Below are 21,488 nucleotides of genomic sequence, written 5' to 3'. Positions count from 1 at the left end.
TCCAGGGGGAGCTTGTGGCGGTCTTGGGGGCGGGGAAGCAGCCGTGAGGCCGCACGCCCAGCATTCCCGTTACGTCATGGCGCTAGTGAAACGAGCCTTGCGCTGTGCATTGTGGGAAGGGCTGCGGGTCCCGCAGGAGCAGAGAGCCCCTGCCCCGGAGCGCTTCCAAGCTAAGCGTGGGGCTCGCTGCGGCAGGGCGGGGAGGCGGTCACACGGTGACAGCGCCAGCCGGAGGGCGGTGTACTAGGCAAGGGCAGCAGGTAGGCAGCGCGCCCTGAGCAGGTGTCCAGGAGTGAGTGTCTGGAGGGTGGCCTGCTGTCTTCATGCAGTTTTACAGTACGTGAGTGTGATACAAATGAAAGTGTGAAAATACTTGCGGGGATACTAGACTAATATGAAATAGTTATCTTAGGCATTGGCACCCTGACAGCAGGATTGTCTGGCTATGTAGACTCCCTCCTCAGGCCCTACGCTACCAGCACTCCCAGCTACCTTCGAGACACCACTGACTTCCTGAGGAAACTTCAATCCATCGGTGATCTTCCTGATAACACCATCCTGGCTACTATGGATGTAGAAGCCCTCTACACCAACATTCCACACAAAGATGGACTACAAGCCGTCAAGAACACTATCCCCGATAATGTCACGGCTAACCTGGTGGCTGAACTTTGTGACTTTGTCCTTACCCATAACTATTTTACATTTGGGGACAATGTATACCTTCAGATCAGCGGCACTGCTATGGGTACCCGCATGGCCCCACAGTATGCCAACATTTTTATGGCTGATTTAGAACAACGCTTCCTCAGCTCTCGTCCCCTAAAGCCCCTACTCTACTTGCGCTATATTGATGACATCTTCATCATCTGGACCCATGGAAAAGAAGCCCTTGAGGAATTCCACCATGATTTCAACAATTTCCATCCCACTACCAACCTCAGCCTGGTCCAGTCCACACAAGAGATCCACTTCCTGGACACTACAGTGCTAATAAACAATGGCCACATAAACACCACTCTATACCGGAAACCTACTGACCGCTATTCCTACCTGCATGCCTCCAGCTTTCACCCTGACCACACCACACGATCCATCGTCTACAGCCAAGCTCTGCGTTACAACCGCATTTGCTCCAACCCCTCAGACAGAGACAAACACCTACAAGATCTCTGTCAAGCTTTCTTACAACTACAATACCCACCTGCAGAAGTAAAGAAACAGATTGATAGAGCCAGAAGAGTTCCCAGAAGTTACCTACTACAGGACAGGCCTAACAAAGAAAATAACAGAACGCCACTAGCGGTCACCTTCAGCCCCCAACTAAAACCCCTCCAACGCATTATTAAGGATCTACAACCTATCCTAAAGGATGACCCAACACTCTCACAAGTCTTGGGAGACAGGCCAGTCCTTGCCTACAGACAGCCCCGCAACCTGAAGCAAATACTCACCAACAACCGCATACCACACAACAGAACCACTAACCCAGGAACTTATCCTTGCAACAAAGCCCGTTGCCAATTGTGCCCACATATCTATTCAGGGGACACCATCACAGGGCCTAATAACATCAGCCACACTATCAGAGGCTCGTTCACCTGCACATCCACCAATGTGATATATGCCATCATGTGCCAGCAATGCCCCTCTGCCATGTACATTGGTCAAACTGGACAGTCTCTACGTAAAAGAATAAATGGACACAAATCAGATGTCAAGAATTATAACATTCATAAACCAGTCGGAGAACACTTCAATCTCTCTGGTCACGCAATCACAGACATGAAGGTCGCTATCTTAAAACAAAAAAACTTCAAATCCAGACTCCAGCGAGAAACTGCTGAATTGGAATTCATTTGCAAATTGGATACTATTAATTTAGGCTTAAATAGAGACTGGGAGTGGCTAAGTCATTATGCAAGGTAGCCTGTTTCCTCTTGTTTTTTCCTAACCCCCCCCCCCCCGATGTTCTGGTTTAACTTGGATTTAAACTTGGAGAGTGGTCAGTTTAGATGAGCTATTACCAGCAGGAGAGTGAGTTTGTGTGTGTATGGGGGTGGGGGGGATGTGAGAAAACCTGGATTTATGCAGGAAATAGCCCGACTTGATTATGTAAAGAGTTGTCACTTTGGATGGGCTAGCACCAGCAGGAGAGTGAATTTGTGTGGGGGGGTAGAGGGTGAGAAAACCTGGATTTGTGCTTGAAATGGCCCACCTGATGATCACTTTAGATAAGCTATTACCAGCAGGACAGTGGGGTGGGAGGAGGTATTGTTTCATATTCTCTGTGTATATATAAAGTCTGCTGCAGTTTCCACAGTATGCATCTGATGAAGTGAACCGTAGCTCACGAAAGCTCATGCTCAAATAAATTGGTTAGTCTCTAAGGTGCCACAAGTACACCTTTTCTTTTTGTCTTACAAGGTGGAAGATCTTTGCCTAATCAGGTTTCTCACCTGTATCAGTTTCCAGAGACTTCAACTCCTGCCACCTTGTTTGAAGGACTTACCTTGCTCAGATTGCAAAAGCTTTGTTCCCTTCTGCCCAATTCAGAGGTTCTGAAACTGTGGTCCGTGGACCACCAGTGGTCCGCAAGCTCCATTCAGGTGGTTCACGAATAGTTCCCTCTAAGGTGCGCACCTGGGCAGCTGCACATGAGAGAATGAAGGGCCACCCACCTTATTAGTGGATCCATGCCTGCATGGCTCCACTAATTAGGTGCCTGGACCCTGGAGAAGATGTACATGTAAGGTGAGGTGGTGGCCTTGGGGGGAATAGGGGGTAGGTGGGAGAGGTTAGTAGGGTGAAAAGAGGGGGTGGGGGGAATTTGGGACATGCAGGGCTGCGGCGACCAGAGAAAGAGGTAACTTTCCCCAGGTCCCGGGCTGCAGCTGCTGGGTAGAGTTGGCCCTCTTTCCCAGACTCAGATCTGTGACTGCTGTGGCAAGAGAGACCCCCCCCCCACCCCGGCTCCTTCCCAACCCCAGCTCGGGGGCTGCTGTGTGTGTGGGGGAGAGAGAGCACATCCATTGCATTATAAAGGTAGAACAAAAGAAGTTAATTATTAAGAGGTTTTTTTATATAGCGCTTTTATCCAAAGCGCTTTACAATAGTTGGCTAATGGTACAAACTACATTTGGAAAGATCATTAAGTGGGCTGCCGAGACCCTCAGCAATTTTCAAGTGGTCCACAAAAAAAAAAAAGTTTGAGAACCATTGGTCTAATGGATGCCAAAGATGGCTTCTGTCTTTGCATATATCTTCCAAAGTTCAATGACTTCCCCCACCCTCCCAAAGAAGCAGAATGACCTCATGCTGTTCTTACCTTCTTTTGGACTTTCCATCCCCTTGAAGCTTCATTTACGTAGAACTCAGCCATTGGTTTTGGTCACACAGATACAATGGATTTTGTTTTAGCTGCTCTGAAAAAACTCTTGCAGCAGCTTAGATAGAGATCTGCAGGAAAACTGAAAAAGGGGTTTTAAAACATTGTGAAAATCACCTCTCCAGAGTTGAATAATAATGGTGGGTGACAGTATCATAATGTCTTAGCTTGCATAAAAATATAGTTAGTTTTAGAAGTAGGGCTTTAAATAAGTAATGATAATTTATAGTTAAAAATCCAAAATGGCCACCACAATAATTCTCTATTAGAAAACATCAAAATGGAGGATCACACTATATTAACGAATAGCTGATGCCCTGTGTGGATCGGTAAAAGGGAGGTGAGAATAGGATCGGTGGCATAAGAGGCAGCGAGGATTGTAGCCAGTGTAAAGGATTGGTACATAAAGGGCAAAGCTAGCTTTGCCTCTTCTGCACCAACACCCTTATCACGAGGCACTTGTAACCCCAACCCAATCCCCGCACAGGAAGAAGGGTTAGAACTAGAGTTATAGCCCATGTTCTGTCAATAATTTAGTTTTATTAAAGGAATTTGTAAGTCCGGAGTGATCAGGGTTATAACCCTGGCCACACCCAAGTCCCAACTTCCTTAAAAAAACATAGGTGGTTATACCTGAGACCAGTACCTAGCTAAGCAAGGAATAAATTAGAATGACAGCAAAAGGGAAACTGAGGCACAATATAATACTTTAGAAATAATGTTGGGAAACAACTTAGAAGATTGTTAGAAAGTAGGATGCAGTCCTTGGAAAGAAAAATGCGTTCACTGGACCTGGTGCTTACCAGCAACTGTGTGAGCAATGGGTTCAGCCTGAGAAAAAAAGAATTCTCAGGAGAGCCTAGTGAAAAGGAGAAAAAGTAAGCTGCTTTACAGGGTTTGCAAATGGTGGCTGGAGTTTTATGTAAGGAAATAAATAGTTTAAGGCTGAGGAAACGAGTTAGTTTACTAATTCCTCTTTTTCTATTTTAGAACAGAGATAAATGAATGGAAGATGAAAGCAGAAAAGTTATCTGAGGTATAAGAAAAGCTAAAGGGAGAATTAGCTAATTCACAGAAGGAATTAGTTAATTCAAAGGTAGAGGCTGAAGTTTTGAGAGCCACTGTGATGGCACATACTGCTCAGATGACTGCCTCACAGGAGGAATTGACTAGCATAAAAACAGAGGCGGATATGTTAAAAGCCACTATACTAACTCAAAACATTCAGATTATAGCCATGCAAAAAGAAGCCAGTAAGGCACAAATAGAATGGGGTCTCAACTGTGGTTGTGAAATAACTAAATAGCCCCTGTGTGTCTGAGATAGATGAATCCAAAAGGTTGAAAGACCAGAGTCAGCTGCTTCAGCAGCAACTGAAATTTTGTTGTTACGAGATGGTTCAGCTTAATATAGGAGTTCACAGACTGAAAAGCTGCAGTGCATTTGTGATGAGTGAGGGCTTGAAGTGTTAGGGAAGCAGGAGTGCTGCTCAAGGGGAAAATGTATGGCCACACAGGCAATGGTAGATATGGTTCTGAGGTCATAGAACCAGCAGATTAAAACTAACCAGGCATATGGCTAGCATGAAGTGGCTTGCATGTAGAAAAAATGGCAGGCTATGCAGGTAGTTAATAGCATGGCTCAGAAAAGTGGTGCTGTGGTGAACATCAAAGAAGTTAAACTCATGGGATTAAAAGAAAAGAACAAGGTCAGCCCTGGTACTAGTTCAGAAATCTTTTCTTAATTCCCCTATGGAAGTAATATTAATAGTTGGAAGACAAAAGAAGAAATCTTTTTTTCCAGAAGGGGATTCTGATTCTCTAAGAAGTTTTCCTAAGAAGGAACAATGGGTAAAAGAAAACCCAAATTCATGTATGACTTTGGAATTAATGCATAAACAGAAAGGTACTATAGTAGGTAATGTATTACACTCTGAAGAAGCCTTAGTTTCACAATTTGATGTAACAGTAAAAACAGCAGTAACATTTAGTAATTCAGACACTACTTTAAACAATGTAGGAAAAGGTAAAATACAAAAGGGATTGCCACTCCCAAGAAAAAAGCCGAAAGGGTTATCAGTGGTGAGCTTTTCCAATAACAATCCTAAGGGAAAAGAAAACCAGCAACATAAACAAGATGGATAATAATTGAGAAAATAAAATAAAAACAAAATCTGGTTCCTTATGAACAAAGGAAAGGTGATGCAGGAAGAAATTAGCTTTGGAGAAAAATTATTACACTATGAACCCAGAGACCAGATTAATGGTTTACCTACAGAAGAACTACTTAAAAAGATTAATCATAAAAGGAGTATGCCTATGGCTCCACCACACCCCGAAGATCAGATATAGGGAAGCGGAGTGCCCCCCCATCTCCCCAATGTCATGAAAAGATCATGCTGATCTAGTGGCACATTTAAAACCAGATGATTGGGAACAACCCACTGGATATATGGAATTTAATAGTGGAGCATCCAGATAAGAGATGCTAATAGCTACAGTTGCCTTTTTTTTTTTAAAGTTAGTACAAAGCATAGGAATTTTTGGGACCCTCAGTGGCAATAAAAATTAAGGACTTTATGAAGTAGAAATAAAATACTAATTACCCCTCCACTTTGTTTTGATTAAGAACAAAACAAGGAAAGGAGAACCAAAATAATAATAATATTTATTGTAGGGACATTAAAAAGATTATAAAAATGCAAAGAGAAGGGATGTAGAATGAAATATGAGATGAAGAAGCTTGGTATATATCTTCAGATTGGACTGAGCAAGATTTAGATGAGTTCTTGGAAAGTCTGCCAGTGATAGAAACAACTAATTTAAATTCAACAGCAGACCAAGCAACCCAAAACATTAACACCAGTCCATCAATCGGAGAAGCATCCGCTTCAAATGATAGTTCCTTTGTGGAAGGATTATAATGGAAGACTAGTGATCACAATTAGCATAGCTAAAGAGAAAATATAACACTTATGCTACCTAGACACTGGATCTACTTAATCTGTGTTAAATAACAGATACAGTCCAGCAGACCTCCCACAACACAGTAGTAGTACAAGGAGTATTAGGAATAAAAAGTGAAATTCCATTAACACATACACTAATAGTTAATATAGGACAGGAAAAGTATTCGGAGTGTGTTTCACGATTATGAACCTAAGAGACAATGGACTTGGAATAGTGGGAATGGAAATTCTCACGGCACTCCAATGCTCAATAGATTTAGAAAGAAATATCTTTTGAGCAATAGTATAGAAAATAAGTAAAATAATGTGTATATAAATGGATTTTTTTATTTGATAGAGAAAGACAAGGGAAGAATAAAATAGATAAATGAGATAGCAGCATGGTTTGGGGAAATACCAGATATGAATGGAGAAGAAATGGAAAATCTGATGGATAATGAAGAAATGAGAGATTTACTAGATCTAGATATGCCAAAAAATGAATTTATAAGATTATCTGAAGCAGAAGCAACAGATGAAGAAAGTGGAATAACGGTGCCTGAAGAAGAGGCTACCTCTCCATTAATTGTATCACAGATATATTTAGATCAGTATGATAGACCATTGGTTCCAATCTGAATTACTGAAGCAGAAATTGAAACACTGCTATATTGGATACTGGATCTTTGCTTTCATTAATAAATACAGCGATGGATGTAGATATTACCCGATATATGTCAAGAGACCTGTATATGCTTACAGGACTATTGGGAGAACAGATACCCATTCCTTTAAGTATTCCTCTATCTAACAACATAGGTATTAGATGTATAGATAATGTAAGATTCAGTTTGGCAAATATGGGAGTCAATAGTAGAGGACTTATTAGAATAGACATTATAAAAAAGGTAAATTGTATGACTGATATAAATGCAAGGGTACTGTGGAATGCAGTTGAATAGAATAAAATCAAGGAAAATGAGTATGTAATAGATAACACTTATTTACTACCTAATTAAACTTAAGTTTAGTAATAACTATAAATATGGAATAAGTTTAATGATAGCATTAATTATAGAAATAAATTAGATTATGTTAACAATAAGAGATAAGTTTCAGAGTAACAGCCGTGTTAGTCTGTATTCGCAAAAAGAAAAGGAGTACTTGTGGCACCTTAGAGACTAACCAATTTATTTGAGCATGAGCTTTCGTGAGCTACAGCTCACTTCATCGGATGCATACCGTGGAAACTACAGCAGACTTTATATATACACAGAGAATATGAAACAATACCTCCTCCCACCCCACTGTCCTGCTGGTAATAGCTTATCTATTACCAGCAGGACAGTGGGGTGGGAGGAGGTATTGTTTCATATTCTCTGTGTATATATAAAGTCTGCTGTAGTTTCCACGGTATGCATCCGATGAAGTGAGCTGTAGCTCACGAAAGCTCATGCTCAAATAAATTGGTTAGTCTCTAAGGTGCCACAAGTACTCCTTTTCTTTTTGCAAATAAGAGATAAGTTAGTGACAGTAATGGAATTAAAAGTTAGTTAAATAATATATATAAATGGTAATTTTATTTATAAATAGGGAAAGAAAAAGAGAAAGTAAGTGAGTTAAAGAGGAACAAACAAAAAAGAGAATGGCAGGTGGTGGATGGTTCAGTGAATTTCCCAATCTTAATGATGAAGAAATTATGGATTTATTAGAAATGATGGAGGCAGAATTAGAAAATAGGATGAATAATATAGAGAGAGACAGTGAGGAAAGCAGAGATAGGAGAAAAGAACAGGCCTTTCCCATAAGGATAAAACAATTACTTTTGGACCCCAGACCTTTAGTCCCAGTAATCCTCAATAACCCAGAGATCAGAGTGGGATTATTGTGTCACTTGGATACAGGGTCAACATTATCAATTTTAAATCTGGATATAAATGTGGATCTAACACCATAGCAGTCAAGAGATGTTTGTATTGTCATTGGGGTGGGAGGACAATTTCTCATCCCTATAAATAGGCCAATGTCCATCAACATAGGCCAATGGCAAATCATTGCCAGGTTTGGCCTTATGCATAGAAGAATCAAAGGATATGGAATTATAGGGGTAAACATCTTTGGAGTGTTAAATTGTTTGATCAATGTCAACCATAGAGTATTATGGAGTGCAATTAATATTTTTTTATTTGTTTAATATTTTAGTTATGACAGCTCTATCAATAATTAAAAGGGTACTATTCAGTAATAAGGAAAATGTAGATATAATGAAGGTGTTAAGGAATAGTATAAGAAACAACAATTAGTATAGGTAAATAAGATAATTGTTAATTGGTATCATGAGATAGGTGAGTTAAAAATGTTAACTAGTATAAATTTGTGGAAGGAAGAATTTTTTTGCATTATTATTAAAAGGTTTTGTTAAAATAAAAGATGAATTTGTCTTATAAAAAGGGTCATTCATTATTTCTATTTTTCAGATGAAAGGCAGATGGTAGAAGATGCAGTTCTATTCATCTTGGCTCTTCTGGGCATATATGGCTGTGGGTTTCTGCTATGGTGGTGCAAATTTAGACAAGACACTGATGAAATGGTGGGCCGAGTTCTATCCCAATAACGAAGCTGTTGCCAGTAATATTGAGAAATGTGTTTTTTACAATTCCAAGAATAGAAAATAAGCCAAGGGCAGTAAAAGTGGTAATGGGACCACCAAGGATTATAGAATTCATGGCACAAAATCATATGGGTAGAATGCTCATTACTGATGCCCATAAATATATATATATTTTTGATGCTCAGGGCAAAGGAAATTTAATGGCCCAAAGATCTGGTGAAAATTCACCACAACCTTTAGGGTTTACATGGAAATCACATGAAGGGATAGGCACAATACACAGTAGAGCAGTAAGAGAAGGACACTGGCAGTGTATAATAATAGAAGGATTAAAAAAAAATTGCATGCTCACCTAATCTTTTGATAAATCCAGAAAGAATGAGTTCAGATATGAAAATATAATGGATTAAGCCCAACAAAACAGCTACTGTCAATAGTATTCAAAATTGTACTTTCACAGTTCCAAATAATAAGCAATAATGGTTGTAATGGGCCCATAAAATTATAGAGTTGATTGCACAAAATTTGAAAGGTAGAACACGTGACCCACAATGCTCAAATGACATATTACATATGTTTCTCAAGTTTGGTTATTACATTTTATAACCCATCACAATTATTATGCTGTGCCTAAACCTTCAGTATGTGAATGGGATGCTACTGGCAATACAAGTAAAATATGGGGGAAAGGAGTAAGGACTGGGCAATGTGCAATATAGATCTACAAAAATTGTATGTTCATATAATTTCACAATACATCCAGACCAGAATTCTCCATGCGCTCTTATAGCATGGCATGTCCCTAAATGGAGTGCAAAAAGTAAAGAAACAAATACTTATACAATGGGCTCATAATCTTAATAATAAAACAGAAGTTGAATTTGGGATCACTGATTCATGAGGAGAAATTAGTAAAATAGATATTCAATGTGAATTACAGACCAAAGTTATATTTAGAAATCAATTAAAATGACAAGTACCTTGGTATACACATATAATAAAAGACACTGAGTGTAAGGAAGAAAGTAAAAGCCAACTCTTATTTCACTATTGGCGTGAAGGTAGTATGACCATAACAAAGGCGTGGAAGTGGACTATGGAGAATGACTGGCCCTCAAATTAATTACACTTTTACTATTTTGTGGACACCCAAACCTGAATCAATTGGTGTTGACCCATATATAGTAAAGGAAGATAAAAGAAACAAATAATCGACCCCACTTACTCTCTAAAGAAAGTAATGGCAGTTTTAGCTTTCTTGCCAAAAACCACAATGCAGTAAATATATTGAACTTCTATTTGTAGGATGGAAAAGATGGATGGAAACCCACTTTTATTAAAAGCTCCTATAAATAGAAAGAAAGAAAAGAAGTTTGATGGATACAATGTTGGGAGGAACTGGTACAGGGCTTGGAGTACTAAACAGTATAGATGAGGAGGTATTGGCTCATCAGTTAAATGCAGTAGGACAACACTTAGGAGCTTTATCTAAATCTTTGATAACATCTTTGAATGACATAAGTACCAGCCATCACCTCACCGCCAGTTTGCTCCCGGGCTGGGAGAAGTTGCAAAACGCTGATCATATAGCCATACTAAACACAGTAGAAGTATTACAAAGCAGTGAATCTATGGCATTGGCTTGCATAAAAGCACAAACATGGACCAGTGATGTAGTAAAAGATATTATATGAGATTGAATGAGTGGTATCTTACCTTTCGAAATAAGTCTAATATGGAAGCGTACCATCAAAGCTGAACAAAAGTCATATTCTTGGTGGAAAATGGTAAACTTTACATATAATCCACAAGTAAATCAAATTACTACATTTATAGTCAATGTCTGAAGCCTGAACTGAATGGATATCTCCTATTGTAGCACTAGGGTTAAATGTTAATGCTAGTGTAATGCAAACAGTAGAACACAAATTATGGGCCATAAAACAGAATAATACGTGGAAAACTGTGGAACTTGAGGCTTGTATGGAAGAACGAGGAATGGGATATATTTGTAATAGTGATGCAATCCAGCCATATGATGTACATTTAAATGAAGGAAAATGTCTATCAATTAAACCCTTTTCTCTTTAATGGATCAATCTTTGTGTACATTGGAAATAAATGTGTGTTACAAGTTGGTGTACATATGTACGTTATTAACTTTAAACAATATAATTCAATCCTTCTGAGAATAAATGTTTTTGTAATATCGCCTCACTGATTGGTTGCGATTTCAATTTCACACAACCTGAAATTGAAAATGAAGAAATTAAGGATCAATATCAGATATGTGAAAGGATCACCCCAATACCTTTTGGAGTAGATATAAGTTTAGTTAAGCAATTAATGGACATCCTGAATTGTGAAAAGGCCCAGGAAAATGCACAAAGAGTTATGATTATTGTCTCCACAAGTGTGACTAAAGTGAGAATCAAGAGTAGTGAGGAATTATGCCAGTACGAAGACAGGTCCGCTCAGTCTCCTGAAAATGAGAGCCTTGAGCCAACACTGGACAAGACCACACACTCATTGGACTCAAATAAAATGCTGATTGATAAAGGAGTGTACAACCCGGCAGGAGAAGATTGAATCAAAAGATTTTTGCTTTAGCTGCTCTGAAAAACTCTTGCAGCACCTTGGATAGAGATCTACAGGAAAACTGAAAAAGGGGTTTAAAAACACTGTGAAAATTACCTCTCCAGATTTGAATAGTAATGGTGGTGACAGTATCATAATGCCTTAGTGTGCATAAAAATGTAGCTAGTTTAATAATTAGGTTTTTAAATATGTAATGATACTTTATAGTTAGAAGTCCAAAATTGCCACTGCAATTATTCTCTATTAGAAAATATCACAATGGAGGACATAGACTACATTGACCAACTGCAGATAAACAGGGTGTGACGATGCTGCCTGTGGGAGCCAGCTGAGGTCACTCAGTCAGGGTCAACTGCAAACAGAACAGGGCAAACAAACCCCAAACGCTGGTGGATATTCCAATACTTAGATTTACTAAGCCAGAACAAAACAGCTCCTGTAGTACCTCACTGGTTACTCAGAAGACCAAACAACGCAGTTCCCTTCAAGTTCCCAGCCTCGGGCCTCCATCCAGACACACATGTCAGATATGATGATGATTATTGAAAATCTTCTCTCATTATATGAAAGAAAAGGTTCTCCAACCCCAAAGGATCATTCACACACCCAGGTCCAATTATAACTTAGATCTTACCCAAAATACACACTGATAGCCAATTCTTATCAACTAAGCTAAAGTTTATTAAAAAAGAAAAGAGAGAGAGTGTTGGTTAAAAGATCAATATACATACAGACTTGAATTCAATTCTTGAGGTTCAGATATATAGCAGAGATGAGCTTGTAGTTGCCAAAAGTCCTTTTAGAAATAGTCCATAGGTTATAGTCCAATGTTCATATTCAGGGTGACTCCAGTCAGTGACTGGGGATCTCAATCCTTATGGCTTAGGGTTTCCCCTTCTTGAAACCCAAAGCAGATCTGAGATGAAGAAGGATCACGTCCGAGGGTTTTTATACATTTCCAGCAGCCTTTTGGCCTGAGAAAACAATAGGCTTAACTTTCCTTCTCCCAAACATCATGGCAATTAGCACAAGTTAATTTATCTATTAAACAGTTCAGATACAGGTTACCACAACCTTCAAAGAGACATATAGACAATAATACTATTTCATTCAAGTGTCTTCCTAAATGTTAATACTCCCTTTTTGATCCATGAATCAAAGCCATAGTAATAGACAAGAATTGTTTGCTTACAGCACAAGACCTGAGCCCACATCTACCCTTCTGTCTCTAACAATGCAGGCTTGCATTTCAAAGCTCTATTCATATACATATCTTCCTAAAAGTTCAGACATGGATCAGGTCAGTCTGTGAGTTAATTAACTCTTTCTGGCCCTGTCACCTTTCAATAAGATATTAAATTACACTTGTAACATCACACAGGGTGAAATAAAATTCAAAAAGTCATGAGCTCCCTCCAAAATACCTGAAGGGAGGGGTAAGGAAGAGGAGCAGCTTGAAGGACAGGCAGAGCTGATTGGTTGAACAGTTGCTGCCCACACAGGGAGGATCCATGCTACTTACCAAGCCTGAAATAGCAACCAATCAGAGAAGACCAGAAACTGAATATGAGGAGACAGCCAGCAGGCTGGTGGGTGGGTGTGGAGGTGATCAGAGAGTGGAGAGCAACCAGCAGCAGCAAAAGGAGAAGATCGAAGAGCAGAAATAGGAGAGCAGTAGACTGATCAGAAGAACCTAGATGGTTCACAGGGATTCAGAAAGATCAAGTGTAAGTTTGATTTTTCTGTCTCTTTCTTAGAAGAATGTTTGTGTGTCTTTTGTAAATAAAGCTGGATGCCCATCTTTGAGTGAAATCCACCTCACCTCATTCTGTCACTGTTCGATCACCACTCATAGAATAGTAATGTTAAGTTGTAACTTCTTTTTATGTATAGAAGCTTGACTTATTACATGATAATAAGTATAGTGTTTTAATATTGCATTGGGGCTTTTATACATAGGTATGTGGGTTCTCTGTGTACCTTAAGTATTACATTCTAACTGCTATATGGTATGCTATGTGTTCTGTGCAGTCTACATCCTTCCTTTTATTGTGCTGCTTTCTAAACAAGAGTTAATGTTTTACTATATCTTATGCTTTCTTGAATGTATTGTAACTGAGTATTCCCTTTAAATAAATGATACTTGTTTTCAAAGAATTGCTGCTTGTATGTCAATCCTTTGAGCGGAGGGCTGTATCTGTGCCCTTCCAAGGGTTAGCAGGATTAGCCTGTTCTGGGGAGTCCTCTGTAGGTCGGAGAGAAACCCCTTGGCAATTCTTCTAGAGTGGGCCATCACGTTATTACCTGTTTGGGCAGAATAAATTGACCATAAATTTATGGTTATAGGCAATCCAGTTTTGGGATGCCTCATGTCCAAATTGTGGAGCAACACCTTGTTTAATTTCTTTGAAGACAAGTAGATGTCTGCCTGTCTAGGAGGGAATGTGTTTCTCCCTGTTTTGGCCAGAGACTTTAAAGAATATTAGGTATCCATATTTCCTCATGTAGTGTTAATACACAATGGTATCACTAGTGTATCATTAGATTTCTGAAAAGACCCCTCAACACACTTTTATAATATAATATTCTATGCAATCAGTTACTTCAGTTGCTAATCACTTATCAGTTGCTTATCTCCTTATCTTTGTATACTAGTAAACTTTTTTTTGCCAAGTATTCTTTGAAAAAAAATAAAACCCAGACCAAGCTTTTCTCATCTGGTGGGTATAGATGCCATGTTGTCTCCTCTCCCTCTCATTTTGATAGTCCTGTTTACTGCTTATATGTATATTGAAGCAAATCCACATTTTTGTTTAGAAGAGACCTATTTAACACCTTTTATCTAGGCAAGGCCATCTGGTCTTGAACATGTTCTAGTAATGTCATCCAGGGAAAATTCATAACTTGTTGCTATGTACATTTCACCATGGTATTTTTGACCAGTAAATTATTAGTTTTTAAATGATACCTCACAAAACCTATTTTATACAAAGGTTATCACAGTAGTGTGTAGGATGTGAATATTTGGGTGCTTTGGGTCACAAGTCCCATTCTCTGAGAATAGAGGCTAAGCTTTGCATTTTAGATATTGCAAGCTACTGTCTGAACAAGACTAAGCCATTCTGCAAGACACCTAGATTGTACCACCTAGGGATAATACTAAAGGGTTAATCATTCTCCACCTGGAGACTGTAAAAGTAAGATGCTAGGGAGTCTCTAGCATATGAACTCAGAGGTGGATTACCTTTTTGTAAGGCCCTGGGCCTGAGCAAGTAGGGGAGCAGGGTTAGGGCATGGGGACTTCCCCCACACCCCAGCAGGGGCACTGGGCAGGGAAGCAAGCCCCCATGCCCTGGCAGGAGCACTGGGTGGGAGGGAAGCCAGGGGAACTGCAGATGGAAGGGGTGGGGAATTTCATATCATTTCTGTCACTCCAGTCTTGAAGATCTTAATTATCCTTCCATTTAATTTAAACTGAATCAACTTGTGATCACTCAATCTAAGGTTACTTCCTACAACCAGCTCTTCTATAATGTCATCACTACTTACCCAAACCAAGTCTAAACTTGCATTACCTCTTCTTGGTTCTCTGAGAATTTGATGAAGAAAACTGTCATCTATCACATCTAGACCCCAGCAACATTAGTAGCATTAGTTCTCCAATCTATATCTGGGAAGTTAACATCTCCCATTGTGACACAATTCCCAACAGTATTTATCTCTCTGTTAATATCAAAGAGATCTCTATCATATCCAAGTCCATCCTGGGGGGTGGGGTCTATAATGGGATGACACACACCTCTTGTGAGTGCCCCCTGGCCGAGTGAGTGTTCCTTCACTCTCTCAGGTTGTGTTAACTCCTGTTGATAGTTTCTCAGGTGGGTTTTCAGTGACTCAGCCCTCCGGCCAAGCCAGACACACTCTGTATGTGAAACAGCACAGACCCCTTCCGGGATATACAGTCCACCAGGGGCTTCTCCCAGTACCCCTCTGTTGGTATCTCTGTAGCCCTCCTCAGGCTCAGTTTTTAAAGAGTCCCAGCCATACCCCCAGGGCTTCCTCCCTGGAGACACTGTCTTCCTGCAGCCCTTCCTGGGCTCAGTGCTTACTGAGTCCCAGCAGTCAGCTCGGAGCTCCCTGCCAGCAACTATCTTGGGATCAGTCCCAGCAGCCAGTCAGGAGCTACCTCTGTACTCCATTCCCTGCCAGCAGCTGATATATCCCTGGTCCTGCTCAGCTTCTTCAGCCAGCTAGGAACATAGTACTTATTCCTCCAGCTCCAGGCAGCTTCTTTTATGCGAGTCTGCTGGGCCCTGTTTGGCTGCTGCCTGCAGCGTCCCTCATTGGCTGCTTCCCTGCAACCACTGGAGGCCTCTTGGACGACTTCTCTTCTGCTCGTCTCTAGGATGGGATGTAGTAGGACCCTAAGGCCTCCAGCACACTCCTAGTCCGGTCAGTCACAAGGTCTATAGCAGACCCCTATCACTATCCTAATAGAACTTTTTTTTACAGTCCTTCTGGAAATTGATTTTGACCCAGACAGATTCTATTTTGTCCATACTATCATTTCATATCTCTTTACAGTCACCACTTCATTGATATACCATGCTACCCTGCCACCTTAATCTTTATTCATACCCTTCAACACCTGTGTTCCTGTCATGAGTACTCTTCCACCATGTTTCTGTAATCCCTGTAATGTCTGGTTTGATCTGCTGTGCCACCTGCCCTATTTAGCCAGTGATGTAATGTAAGGCTCAATTGTTTATCCTTTCTCAATAGCAAAACTTTCCATGAAAAACCACCAGAGACAACTGAAAACTTTAAAAACCACCTAAAGGTCAAAAAGGAACATTACAATAACACAGATTTGTGATCCTGGAATGTATAAACAGGAAAATCTCAAATAGAGGTAGATTATTTTACTTCTATATTTGGCACTGTGTGACTGTTGCTGGAATACCATGTCCATTTCTGGTGCTAACAATTCAAGAAGGATGTCGATAAATTGGAGAGGATTTGGAGAAGAACCACAAAAATGATGAAAGGATTAGAAAACATGCCTTAGTGATAGATTCAAGGAGCTCTATCTATTTAGCTTCTTAAAGAGAAGATTAAGCTTTGACTTGATTACAGTCCAAGTATCTTTGTGGGGAACAAATATTTAATAATGGACTCTTCAATCTAACAGAGAAAGATACAACCAAGTCCAATTGCTGGAAGTTGAAACAAGACAAATTCAGACTGGAAATAAGGAATACATTTTATGATGAGAGTCACTAATCAGTGGAACAGTTTACTAAGGGTTGTTGTGGAATCTCCAATACTGACCATTTTAAAATCAAGATTGGATGGACTTTCTAAAAGAGATAGTGTAAGAATTATTTTGGAGCAGTTTTATGGCCTGTGTAACACAGGTTGGACCAGAATGATCACAGTGGTCCCTTCTGGTCTTGGAACCTATGAATGTTTGGATCTTGGTTTTTGTGAAACTGGCCAGCTCTGCAACAGACTGAATTGAAGGGGAAAACCTGCTTTATTAGATAAGAAAGCCACTTTATTAGTAAGTGGTGACCCAGGTTCCTATTTAATGCTTTTTTTTTTTGCATTATAACCAGTTGTTTCCATCACTTTAGCTTATTTCTAATTAAATCTTTATCCTTTCTTCAATAAACCTACTTTTTGTTAGTACTCTGAAGTGCAATGTGGTTGACAAGAATGGTGATTTAAGGTAAAACAGGTAAACTGGGGTATACTGCACCTTTGGAATGTCTGTGAGTAGACCGTGTCAGTGGCTGGATATTACAGGGGAATGCTTCAAACAGACTCAGGGACTGGGGTGCACCTGTTGTTAACCTGAAAGGCTGGTGCTGTTAGGGAGCTGACACCCAGCCAGGTACAGGAAAGACTCCCTTATGCTGGAGAGAGGTGCCTCAGGAACTGTCACATTCACCCACATGAGTAAGGATTCCATAATTGGACACCACATTGCATAAAGTATTTGTGTATACCTTTATATTGTTCCAGTGGAAAGTCCTTGGCCACAGTGGTCAGAGGAAATACTGATAGCAACAGTAGGACTCCTCTATTAGGTATTGCAACACCTAAATTTTAGGTGCTTTGCCACCCAGTGGAATCCATCATTGTGAGTTAGACACCTAGGCTTCTCATTTTTAGGCACCTAACTCTCCCCATGATTTGTATTAGATCTATAAAAGCCAGATGGCTGAGTGGGGAGCTGTCTAAGGTAGCCAAGGAGAAGAGTGTGGCCTAATCCCCATCTCTCAAGGGGATTTAGGTGTCTAAGTCTGGCCTGAAGGGAGGTGCCTGTCTCTCCTTGAGATTCTCAGCCATGAACCCTTGCCTGGAGTTAGATACCTAAGATCTTTTTGGTAAGAAATACAAGAGTCAGAAGAGGTCTTTCCTCCTCCCCCCCCCCCCCCCCAACTGTATAATTTTTAGCCCAGTGGAACTCTGAGACTTGCTGCTGTATTTTTGGGCTGTTTGTGTTTTGCAGAGTAGGCAACACCCTCTCTTGTTGAAGATGTTCCACTGTGTATCAATAGTCAATGGGCCACAGAAATAGTGGCTCTCTAGCCCAGTGATTTAAGGCCCTCACCTGGGAGGGGAGAGACCATGTTTAAATCCCATTTGTACATCAGGCAGAGGGGGAAATTGAACTCAGATCACCCACATCGCAGATGAATGCTCTAACCACTGAGCTAAAAGTTGTAAGAGGGTTATAACTCCTCCGTCAGCCAGTTTTTTGTAGGGTGAGGTACACTGAGTAGGTTGCCAACCCTCCAGGATTGGCCTGGAGTCTCCAGGAATTAGATTAATTCTTAATTAAAGATTATGTCATGTGATTAAATCCCCAGGAATATGTCCAACCAAAACTGGCAACCCCAACGCTGAGCATGCCTATTGGATTGGGACCTGCCAGCAAGATAGACAGGGGAATACCTAGCTTGCGGATCACTAACAGAAACCTACGTGCCTAGAGGGACTTTAATTTATGTGGAAATTTAGGCATCAGCTGAGGAGGGGTTTTGAGGATCTCAGTGGCACCTAAATATTGGACTTAGGCATCTAAGTCTTTTGGATCTAGCCCAGTGTTCTTAAACATGGCTATTGTTAGTACAATTCAATCATAACATCATAAGGACCAAGATATTTTTCTAGTCAGATGCAAAAATGAATAAATATAATTTTTGTAAGGGATATACGTGCATGCAAGAAAGGGAAAAGAGTTGATAAAGACAGTGAGAGAGATTGGATATAGCCTAGGTATAGATTTATTTTTCTTAGCCATGGGAGCTTTTCCAACACTGCACATTCCACTAGAACACTGACTACAGCAGTAATGGTTATTGCTGTAATAGCTGTTGTTTACCAAGAAACCTCAGTGCAGCATCTGATGAATACAGTGTCTTGCTAATCAGTCTCACATTGATTCACATAATTTCTTTCTTCTATTTCTCAGCCAACTTTTCTTTACAAATAAGATAGATACAATTATGACTATAAAGCAATTACACAGCTGTTGCAAAAAGCATACAAGTAGCGGTAGAAGAGGTGTACATTTTAAATCGAATCAATTCATATTGAAAGGTGAAATAACCTTGAAGAAATATTGATTGGATAAGAGGCAATTTTAAGGAAGCTGAGGATTGAATTAGCATTTGGAGTTTAGTTTAAAATAGCTCATTGGCACATATTGTAGACTGGAACGATTTAGTAACTGCCAAGGCTTTTACAAGAGCATTACATTCTACTTATCCACTGTCCTCTATCCTTCCAAATCCCTCAGCTTCAATCCAACAGCTCTGCATAATTGTGAGAAATGTCATAGACCAAGACAAACACTATTTGTTTAGGATAAAAATAATTAAAATCTTCTCCCGTATAAAGATTGGTTTAAATCTTCCGTGTGCTAAGGCCATTGGAAAACATGGATAATGTTTCTTTTAATAGAACTACTCTCATTTGAATGTGTACAGTGTTAATTTCCAGGTGCTCTATTTTACAGACTACTGAATGCCTAAAGTCATCTTTACCTTATTTTCCTAGTCTAGAGTGTGTTTGTAGAGACACTGAGTGCTGCAATTCTGTACATAATCTTGTGTCCTGTTCTAGTTATTTAGAACAGCAATACGACTTTTGGCAACTGTAGTAGTTTACCAGACTAGGATTAGCCAGTGACCTCTCTTTATCTAGTCTAATCTAGTTACTCCCATTGGGCCATTAAGGCCTAATCCTGCTCCCACTGTCTTCAGTGGGGCTCTTAATTCATCTGACGGGTAATCACTTCGGTGAGACCAGGTGCCTCGTGGCTACCTACCTTTCACTCAGTTGTGCACATTCTCAGCTAAAGCATTGATTAGGGCACTCCAGCTCCTGGAGCCTGCCAGATTACATAATATAGGGGATTTAAAATCTCCTAGTGCACTCTGGGGTGTAAAGTCCCAGAATGTGTTTGCTATTTAAAAGTAATGAAAACAGTGGGTCTAGCCAAGGGCACTTCTGAGTTTTGCTTTCCTGAAATAGGGGGGAAAAGACACCTGTCAGTCTCATTAGGGGGGTGGCAGGGATCTACCAGTCGTCCAGGATAGCTAGCTGGAGGACATCTCAATCTCCTGAGAAATAAATTGAAGGGATCATGCCTACTGGCCAGCCTGCATAAGCCTCAACAAGGAAGCAATCCAGCCAACAATCCCCAAAACAGGGACTGAGGTCCCGATCCTAAAAGACAGTTAGGTACCTAGCTCCCATTGACTTCAAAGCTTAAATACTTTTGAGAATCTGGTCCTGGGTCTACTGGTCAGCAACCCAAACCCCCATCTGAAATAAGTGACTGTGTGGTCATTGCCATTTCTCCTAGATGAGAAGACCAGAGTTGGCGGGAATAGCAGACTGCACTCTCCATTGTCTACTCCATCTGTCATCAGGTAGCTAAGAACTGGAGCCTGTATTGAGAAAGTAATGTTGTGCAGGGACTGGTGCAGGAGTTGTCAAACAGAGGGTTACATTCACAAAGAAACTTCGGCATGGTGATGTTGAGCATTGCCCCACCTAACTTCTAGGTGCTTAGGAAATCACTGGAGTTCAGCACATAGGCTCCCAATACAATGAATGGGGAGAGACAGACTAAGCCCACACCTCTCTGAATTCAGCACCTAAGCAGGGAGACCCCTTCTTCTGCTTGGGATTCTCCACCGCAAACCTTCTCTTTTGCTTAGATACACATGCCATTCTAGCAAGAAGTGGGGGAGAGGGAAGGGAAGCTCCCTCATAACTCTTATCTCATTGGTTAGGAAGCTCTGCTGAGATGTGGGAAATTCCAGTTCAAGTCCCCACTGCTATCTGAGGCAAAGGTATCTGAACAGAGATCTGCCACCTCTCGGGTCAGTGTCCTAACCACTGGGAAATGTTATATTCTGATATAGGACTGCTTCAGTGTCTCTTGTTGAAACTGTTTAACTGTAGATAAATAACTAAAAGAAGTCATTGGAGAAGGGGTATTGGATCCTGGAACTCCTAGACAATGTTGTAACCACCAGGCTACAGTGTCAGTCTTATGTGCTCTTGCTCTCGTTCCCTGGCCCAGTGATTCTTTCATTATTTAGCCACAGTGGAACAGCTTCAACAGGAGAAACTGAAGATATATGTACACTTAAAACACTACAGTGTCACTGCTGTAGCACTTCAGTGTAGACACTTACTACAGCAATGAAAAGGATTCTCCCATCACTGTAGTAAATCCACCTCCCCAGGAGATGGTAGCTAGGTCAACAGAATATTTCCTCCATTGACCTAGCACTGTCTACATGGGTCTACTTAGGTCATCTTAATTACATTGCTCAGAGGGGTGGACTTTTCACACCCATGAGTGACGTAGCTGGGTCAATCTAATTTTCCAGTGTAGATCAGCCCTGAGCAAACCT

General features: G+C 40.5%; 1 protein-coding gene across 2 annotated transcripts; it reads left to right on the top strand.

The window, feature by feature from the left end:
* The first annotated feature begins 19 nt into the window (after window positions 1-19).
* LOC125635733 (uncharacterized) lies at window positions 20-17,151 on the top strand. Of its 2 annotated transcripts, XR_007356353.2 has the most exons (3): window positions 20-336; window positions 8,813-13,271; window positions 16,327-17,151. XR_007356353.2 is itself a non-coding variant. In XM_048847790.2 (2 exons), exons 1-2 carry the CDS (start codon window positions 568-570, stop codon window positions 8,814-8,816), a joined length of 1,362 nt encoding a protein of 453 aa, XP_048703747.2. In that variant the 5' UTR covers window positions 20-567; the 3' UTR covers window positions 8,817-11,159. The 2 variants fall into 2 exon arrangements, 1 of the variants encoding a protein (XP_048703747.2); XM_048847790.2 differs by lacking the exon at window positions 16,327-17,151 and having other exon boundaries at window positions 20-1,925; window positions 8,813-11,159.
* Window positions 17,152-21,488: the final 4,337 nt, after the last annotated feature.

This window comes from Caretta caretta, chromosome 4 (genome assembly GCF_965140235.1).
Source record: "Caretta caretta isolate rCarCar2 chromosome 4, rCarCar1.hap1, whole genome shotgun sequence".
Classification (NCBI taxonomy): Eukaryota; Metazoa; Chordata; order Testudines; family Cheloniidae; genus Caretta; species Caretta caretta.
This window is presented reverse-complemented; position numbering and strand designations above follow the sequence as displayed.